Source organism: Microchirus variegatus (assembly GCF_963457635.1).
Source record: "Microchirus variegatus genome assembly, chromosome: 8".
NCBI lineage: Eukaryota > Metazoa > Chordata > Actinopteri > Pleuronectiformes > Soleidae > Microchirus > Microchirus variegatus.
Genome location: NC_139809.1, coordinates 19,172,639 through 19,181,970, shown reverse-complemented (window position 1 = coordinate 19,181,970; position 9,332 = coordinate 19,172,639). Strand labels below are relative to the sequence as shown.

At 41.7% G+C, this 9,332-nt stretch overlaps 1 protein-coding gene across 1 annotated transcript; it reads left to right on the top strand.

Moving 5' to 3' along the window:
* Positions 1-322: 322 nt before the first annotated feature.
* Positions 323-8,984, top strand: mafb (MAF bZIP transcription factor b; the record flags this gene model as incomplete). Its single annotated transcript, XM_083894204.1, has 2 exons — positions 323-1,356; positions 8,957-8,984. Exons 1-2 carry the CDS (start codon positions 380-382, stop codon positions 8,982-8,984), a joined length of 1,005 nt encoding a protein of 334 aa, XP_083750330.1. The 5' UTR covers positions 323-379.
* Between the last annotated feature and the right edge of the window lie 348 nt (positions 8,985-9,332).

Sequence of the window (9,332 nt, the reverse complement as noted above, 5' to 3'; positions counted from 1 at the left end):
CTCTTTGCCCGGGACACGCGCGTGAACCTCCTCAAATTGGCGCACTAATCCTAAAAGGAGCCATGAAGTGTTAAATGGTAGAAACAGAGAGAGCGGCGCTCAGACACCCGCACGCTGGGAGAGAGGGAGGAAACAGCGCAGCTCCAATGCGTCTGTGCAACACAGACTGAAGAAAAAAAAAAGAAAAAAAAAAAAAAAAAAACTTATCGACGCACAGAACCAAAAAACCTGCGCGGCGCAATTAGTGCGAGAAAAGCTCACTTTTCCGTCGGTTTTGAAGAAAATAAATAAAGAAATCAAGCTGGCTCAGTGCGTGTCTCAGCAGCCCACTTTGACAGGTGCTCCTCACCCCCTTTGGAGGACTGTCAACAGCAAGAGGATGGCATCAGAACTGGCAATGAGCAACTCCGACCTGCCCACCAGTCCCCTGGCCATGGAATATGTTAATGACTTCGATCTGATGAAGTTTGAAGTGAAAAAGGAGCCGGTGGAGCCCGATCGCAGCATCAGCCAGTGCAGCCGCGTGGTCGCCGGGGGATCCCTATCTTCCACCCCGATGAGCACGCCTTGCAGCTCGGTTCCCCCCTCTCCAAGCTTCTCGGCGCCCAGTCCGGGATCAGGGAGCGAACAGAAGGCGCACTTGGAGGATTTCTACTGGATGACCGGGTACCAACAGCAGTTGAATCCCGAGGCTCTGGGCTTTAGCCCGGAGGACGCCGTAGAGGCGCTGATCAGCAGCAGTCACCAGCTCCAGACCTTCGATGGCTATGCCAGGGGGCAGCAGTTCGGCGGCGCAGCCGGGGCAGGAGGCGCCATGGCCGGGGAGGAGATGGGATCAGCGGCCGCCGTGGTGTCCGCGGTCATCGCCGCAGCCGCGGCTCAGAACGGGAATCCACACCACCACCACCACCATCACCACCACCACCACTCAGGCGCTCACCACGGGTCCTCCGGGTCGCAGTCCGGCGGCGGCGCGGGGGGGAACCACCAGCACCTGCGCTTGGAGGACCGCTTCTCGGACGACCAGCTGGTGACCATGTCGGTGCGGGAGTTGAACCGGCAGCTGCGGGGGGTCAGCAAGGAAGAGGTGATCCGCCTGAAACAGAAGAGGAGGACACTGAAGAACAGGGGCTATGCCCAGTCCTGCCGATACAAGCGCGTCCAGCAGCGGCACGTCCTGGAGGGAGAGAAGACGCAGCTGATGCAGCAGGTGGATCACCTCAAACAGGAGATCTCCCGGCTGGCCAGGGAGAGGGACGTCTACAAGGAGAAATACGAGAAGCTCATCAGCACCGGCTTTAGAGAAAACGGAGGCTCCAGCAGCGACAACAACCCTTCATCCCCGGAGTTTTTCATGTGAGTCTCGGCGCTGAAAAAGTTTTTTTTTCTTTTTTTTCTTTTTTTTTTAAGTAATCGCGATCCTTACAAAGAACTTAGGATTCCGCAGCAAAACAGGTTCACTTATTTTATAATTAAAGCTGCGTTAGTTAAAGTGGGAGATTTTCCACTTTTCTGTAAAAGATGTATTTTTGTTTCAAATTTAAAGGATGCGTAAAATGGTCTTTATATAAAACACACAGAGACTCTGAGCAAATTCAACAAACATTTTTAAAGGACTTTCGTCCAAAATTCCCTGACATCACAGGTGCGCTCCTGTAGCCTCATCCATCCTCACCTCACTTTATTTTTTATTCTCATTTTGCAAAGTGAAACAATGCAGCAGCTTTATTTTAAGACCACTTTATTTTCATGTTTTGATTTGAATGATCTCATTTTCACTTCATCATCATATCGTGTGTCTTGTAAAAAATCAAAAAAAAAAAAAAAAAAAAGAGAAATAAAACTGATTCAAGTTGGGACATCAGACTGTGACGGTTGTGCAAAGTCATGCATGCTGGTCATGTACGGACTGTGGCTTTTATTTTGCCTTTTACTTTGTACTTTTCCTGTTTTTTTTGTGACTTTTTTGTGTATATTGATTGTATTATAAAAACATGACAACCATCCGTCAGTTTGCTTTCATAAAAGTTCACCTCAAACCTTTCTGTGAGGAAAATGACTGTGGAATAAAACAGCTTGATTTATACAAACACATTGTGAAAGCAAACACTTTCATTTAGTTGCATTATCCGCATTATTTGTTCCTCATAAATGCGCAGATTAAATTCATCACATGCGATCAACAAGTGGGACTGGAGATATGATCATGCATGTTTGGAAACACATAAGAAACAGGGCAAATATGTCACGCAAAACTGTTGAAACTCGCCATGTTCTCTACTTTTCTGCAACGTGTTTTCCTTTCATTTGAGGAATTTAATTGAGTTTAAGGAGATCCCCGTGGATTTTATTTCGCCAAATAAACTGTGGACTCTTCTAAAAATATATATATTTAATATTGTAGAATGATTATTATAACAATAATAATAATAATAATAATAATACTAAGTCATATATTCATCCTTTGTGATGACGCCCTTGGTTTTCTATAAATGCATTATTGTCTGGACAGTTATCACGCGGAAGATCGTGTTCACACTTTTAAAAATGGAATTTCATAAATAAACCGTTCATCAATAAACCATCATGAATGGAAACGAGAACATTCTCCTGGAAATGTTTCTTCCTCCTTTTTAGTTTTTTTTTCGTCACTGTCTTTTCTCCATCTAATCTGAAAATTACAATTAAAACATCTGCTCATAAACATCTGTGTTTGATTGTGTTGTAATAATAATAATAATAATAATAATAATATTAATAATAATTATAATAATAAGATGAAGTCCATGACTGATATGATTTGATCATTTTAAATTCATTTTATTCCTAAATTTCACACCGCACATCAATTTAACGTCCATTCTTTCATCGTCTTTTGTTTCTCGTGAAATAAAAGGGGCTTAACTTCACTTGTTGCGCAATTAAAGTATGTAATTTCTCTTAATAATCGGCTCGTAACTCTTTCATTTTCATCATCATTTAGATGTTTTCCCCCTCAGGCCCTGATAATAACTGAACTGCAGGCAGGTGGATGGTTAATGATTGATTTGAGAGTAAACTTGCACTTTTCACTCGGCAGATATCCACTTGTTGAATGTCGTGTGTGGAACGTTTCGTTTTCAAAGTCGACCACAAACAAAGCTGTGCAGGTCAAACATTAAAAAAAAAAAAAAAAATCCTGAATAAGTACATCAAATCTCACACGTGTCTATAATTTTAAATATGAGGTTTAAAATGAATTATTTCTTGCAGGTTAAAAAAAAAAAAAAACTATAATTCTTTATCATATGGCTAAATTATGATGATTGTGATGGTGATTGTGTTAACCCACAAGTGTGAAGTGTGTCTGTGTGATGTGTGACTGAATCAGAGCCACAGGAAGTTGTTCGGTCCTGCAGCCTCTGCCTCTGCTCTGGACTCAGTCTGCCTGCAACTGTGCATCATATACACACATACACACAGAGTAATGTCTGAGACGACGCATGCATGCTGCTGGAAACCTGTGTGTGTGTGTGTGTGTGTGTGTGTGTGTGTGTGTGTGTGTGTGTGTGTGTGTGTGTGTGTGTGTGTGTGTGTGTGTGTGTGTGTGTGTGTGTGTGTTGTGTGTGTGTAGAGGAAGGAAATTATATTTTTCTACTGCATGACCTTTGAGTGCTGGTGTTTTCTGTGTGTGAATGCATGTATACTTGTAAGTACTGGTTAAAACGCACCAAAGTAAGGACTTTATTTTGAATGAGTGGTGGAGACAAAGCCTGTGCTGGGTCTGTGCAACAGTTTCTCTCTCACACACACACACACACACACACACACACACACACACACACACACACACACTCATCCAGCTCATCTTAAGCCCAGCGTTGGGGACAAGAAAGGAGCCTCTTATGCCTGCAGGAACGATTTTCCCTGTGATTAAAAGTGAGTGAGAGACAGAGACAGGAAAAGGGAAAGAGAGAGAGAGAGAGAGATGCTGGCTGCCTTCCTGCTCCTTTCAGATGATAAACGATCAGAGATGCATCCTAGCTGAGGGGAGAGGGCCTTTTAGTGAGCATGTGTCCACTAATTTATAACCCTCCTATCTGATTAGGTCAATACAGTGTGCTGTTTAATTACATTTGTGTTATAACCTAGAGCTGGAGATGCTATACTTCTTTCTCAGCACCTCTCTTTTTTTTCCCCCCTGTGTGGAAAAAGAGAAGATTTTCTCACAACACTCTCACCTGGTACCTGCTCACACATCAGTGATGTTAGAATTAGAATAAGTTTTTTTTTTTTACACACACACACACACACACACACACACACGCGCGGGGTGCAGGAGTAGTGAGCAGCACTTATCTGCACCTGGGGAGCAATGGGGTTCTGATGCCTTGCTCAGGGGCACCTTGATTTAAACAGGGGACCTTCTGATTAGAAAGACCAATTCCTTTCCTCTTGGCCATGGGCTGGTCTTACTTGTACGGAGCTGCATGAACAATATAGCCAAAGATATTTTCACAATAATTAATGATTATGTTAATGATCACAATATATGTCAAATAATGTATTAATTAATTTATTTTTGCTAAGTACAACTTCATTGTGTATATGTTTAAATGACTTTAATAGATTAAACACATCTGAGGTCAAACATCAATTACAGTGTATAAACATTATGCTATATACAGTTCTTGCTTCACAGTGTTTGTGCTGCTTCATTTCAAACCACACAGTCTATTGGAGGCGAGTGTGTAAATTACACGGGATGCTTTATTCTTGTGTGAGTGTGTGTGACTTGCAGACACACCAGCAGGCAGGAGGATTCACTGTAACACTGATTCACTTCCTGTGTTGAAGGAGGACAAAAGGCAAAAGGAAACAACATTTCAGCACTTCCTCCTCCTCCTCCTCCTCCTCCTCCTTTCTCATGCAGCACTCAAGCAGATTCACTGCCCTCTGCCTCCTCTGCCTCATTTGTAAAGACTGAAGGAGTGTGTACGTGCAGTGTGTGCACGCGACGCCACATTATTAATCTCACCAGTATAGAGCTGTAATTCTATTCTCAGGCCCGGCATATTGACTTCTGCGCTGTAATCATTTGCAGTCTGTCCAATGATTAGGTTATTAAAGATAATGTAGTTGTCTGCTGTCACAATATTGGACTCTTCTCTTTTAGGTCAAGTATGGGAAATCAGTCTGAGATTTATCAGTATTGACATTTGAATCATCATCATGTACTTCACTTTAATGCCTCAGAATTAATATGACAAAGGCTGTGCACACTGTCGAGTCTTTGTGTGTGGAGGCTCAATAAGTGGCCGGCCTCGTGCTGTACTCTCACACTGAGATGGCAGCTGGGATTTTATCATGTCACAGTGATGCTTCTGTGTTAATTCCTGGAACAATTATTTCATCGCAAAAGCTGCGGTTTAACTATTCTATTTCTGTTCATCAACCCATACGTGTTAGAAACAGATAGGTTGAAATTCCCATGGTTGCAACAGGATACAGAGTTGTTTTGATGGTGTCTGATGGCAGTGCTCAATCACACTGTAAATGTATTACGCAGTGAAAAATGAACAGAAATTTGACTGATAATCAATGATATCGCAAATCAGACCGCAAGTGCAATGGCTGTCAGGAAAAAAATCAAAATCATTTCCCCCCCGAATTACTCAGGCTATACCAATTCTATTCTTCTGATGTCAATAAAATTCAAATTAAATACAGATATGTTTAAAAACAATATTTCTATGTTTGCACATGCAATTAAAGTATATGACATATCAAAATTGAAAATATGGGCAATGAAGTGTGTTGTGGTTCTGTCAGGAAAAATGGAACAGGAGACTGAATGTTCACTTAGTAAAACAACTGTTTGTGTGTGTATGTGTGTGTGTGTGTGTGTGTGTGTGTGTGTGTGTGTGTGTGTGTGTGTGTGTGCGTGTGCGTGTGCGTGTGCGTGTGTGTGTGTGTGTGTGTGTGTGTGTGTGTGTGTGTGTGTGTGTGCGTGTGCGTGTGCATTCGCCATGACAAACACCCCTAAGGGTTAAAAGCATATTCGCATTCAAAAGAGGAAACAATTTCAATCTCTTCCACTCAGTCGGCATCTGCATCACTCGCGCGATAAACATTTACATTTAAAGTGATTTAAATCAGCTGCATTCATGTTCCTCCGTGCTCCGTCCATCATCTGGTCCTGCAGTGCCACAGCTCCTCTGCCTCCCTCTCGTTCTCTCCGTCTTCCTCTGTCCTGAGTTATGTGTCATTTATTTGAAACCCTAATAATTTAACTTGTCCCCCTCCTGATGCCGCTGTGCATGTGTGGTGAGAACGCAGCAGCTGTGAAAGAGGGTTAGTTCCACCACCTCCTGTTTCTCTTATTGGCTTTAGATAGTGATTCTTTCTCTACATGTAAATAGACTCTACATGTAGAGTGGTGAGCATATAGAGCTAATGTCATTGTCTGGATGCAGTCCTGTAGTCCTGTTTTTGAGATGAGATCACTGTGAAATCATCAACATATGCCTATAATGTGATTATCATTTGCTTGTATGGGAGGTTCTTCACATTACACATAACTAAAGGGCAGCAGATGAAAGCTAATCATGATTTAATTATATGCGATCACAATATTCTGACTCGCAGATAAACACAGCTGAGGCTGTGTTGATGTTTGTCGAAACAGAAAGTTGAGTTGCAGGACACGTGCATGCTAATATGGTTGTCCAAAAGGTTGTGTTTTTGATGACCTGTTTAATGTATGCAATATGTGTGGTGTATACTAGGGATGAGCATCAGTATTGGTTTAATCCTGCTCAAACTCACTGGATCATCCAACAATCCTAAATATCATGTAAATGGTTCATCAAGCACATGCTGTAAATCTAGCCAGCCCAGGTATATACATTATTTTCATATAAAATATTGCCGTTAGCTGCCGTACATGTACATAAAATGCAGATTGGAGAAAAAGACTAAGTTTTGTTTACCATATTAACACCATAATAATAGATATATTTATATACTTTCAGGGGCAGTTCAAATGATTAAAATTGCACGAAGTAGCGAAGAGTTACGGTAATTTGAAATGACACATGCGCCGTGGTGTCACGTGTGATTGTAAAAGGGTTTTAATGTCTGATTTAAGTTAGGGAATTATGCGTAGCGTTTGTTTTTATTAAACTGGCCAAGTGGAAAGGGAACTTAATGGTTGGAGTCTAACTGCTAAGTTAAAGGTACTCAATCTCCATCTAACAGAGAAGGAGAAACTGAGGGAAAACAATCTTTCGGCCTCATATCATACCTCGTATCGGTCGACCTCTGGCACATGCGCGTGTTTGTGTTATGCAGGGTGGAGCCAGAGCTGAGCCCACTCCTGTGTGTTTTACCTGCATCTCAATGAAGCGAGAGGTGATTTACCCTTCTTTTCTCTCTCTCAGTCAGTCAAACAGACATTGATCTCTCTGCCAGGCAAGGTGACCCACACAGTGTTGTTCAGCTCTTCCAAAGCCTCTCCTCTCGCTTTCATTTGTACCTGGGAAAGGCCTTGACCCTGCACACTGCTGCCATGTAGCAGCCCACTGCACGTGGACCTCACTCCCCCCCCCACCCCCCCTGTTAAACTTAATGTGTGTGTGTGTGTGTTTGTTTGACTAAGCAAGAGTGGACACGTGGGGACAAGTATGTGTGTGCGTGTTAGTCTACGCGGTGTGCATACATGCGTGCGACTGTTCCTACGTGTCGCCGGGTGTTTATCACGCTCTCTGTTTGTGTGAGTGTGAAGCTGTAGAGTCTCACAGAGAGTCAGTCTGTCCATGTTGGTGACTGAGAGGCTTTTTCAGGTTTCTCTTCTCTTCTCTCTGCTGTAGGTCTCTCACTGGGAGCTCCCGCATAGCTGAATGGGTCAGAGTCCATTTGGCCCCAGTGTGAATCAGATTACACGGGAAATGAATGGTTCTCATTGTTGCTTAAAGATGGATTGGGGCACATTAATATAGTTTGTCGCTCCTTTGCCTCATTTCACTCCACTGAAGCTCAGGAAATAGAGCTATTCGTGATGATTTGTCACCCGCGGTTCTGAAACCATGTTTTCTTTATCCACAGTGGTCCCAGACATGAGCTCACATATAGCTGTGTTCACATACATGTGTGGGAATAACCTGTGCTCACAGACGAGCCAAAGAATGTTCATGTATAGACATGAACTCACCAAGTGTTTCACTTTTCTATATTTTCAAAATGACAAATTTCCCCCGTAGTTGCACCGATGAAGGATCATTTCATCTTAAATCAAACATCTAAACTTTTTTTGACTTGTGTGAAATAATGTACCTTTGATTTTGAGAGTTTATGATTTTATTGTGATGTGTTTTTAGTTGCGAGTCTGTGTGTGTGTGTGTGTGTGTGTGTGTGTGTGTGTGTGTGTGTGTGTGTGTGTGTGTGTGTGTGTGTGTGTGTGTGTGTGTGTGTGTGTGTGTGTGTGTGTGTGTGTGTGTGTGTGTGTGTGTGTGAAAGAGAGAGAGAAAAAGAGAGAGAGAGCTTGCATATGTCTTGGAAATTGAGCTGCATAAAATACAATATACATTTAAAAAAGAAGAAAAGAAAAGAGAGCAGCAATCTAAACCTTTGATCTATATTCCTACTACGTCATTTATTCAAATATATTTAATTTATGCTCTATTCTGCTTTGCGCTTTCCGAATTTCAGTTACAAATACAAAATTAGTCGATTGTGTATCATAAATTCAGTTGAGATATATTTTTTCAATCTTTCAGAAAACCAAAATTAATTGACGTTTATTATTATTATTATTATCATCTGATATTTTCCACATGTATAAATCTGAAACACTGCATGTCACATTACAGTGCACTTTAAAAACACAGCTTGAGTATGAATATATGGTGTATATAAGAGCAGGGATTCTGTGTTTTCGGATCGGTGCATTTAACAGTTTGTCTCTGTCTTTTGTTAGGACGTCGAGAAAATTCCTCCATCTGTGATGGAGAGCGGTGATCTCTCTGTCCCACCACCCTGAGGTAAGTCTCAACATTCAGTCACTCAAACACTCTGTTCATTCAAATTAAAATAAATATTAATATCAGTGATGCAGCAGTTTGCACAGGTTATATCTGCCACAGATGAATATTCTCCACTTTCATCCAGGTTTCTAAATGGTCGCTTTTTATTTCAAAAAGGAAGGTTTATGTCCAACACTAAACAACATTTTAAAAAATGTATAATTTTTTAGTTTATTTTAAGAAATAGTTACTACTTTGTAAAGAGAATGAAAATACGTATTTCATTTATTTCAAACGATTGTGCAGTGTTTCTAATCCGTCTTTGTGACA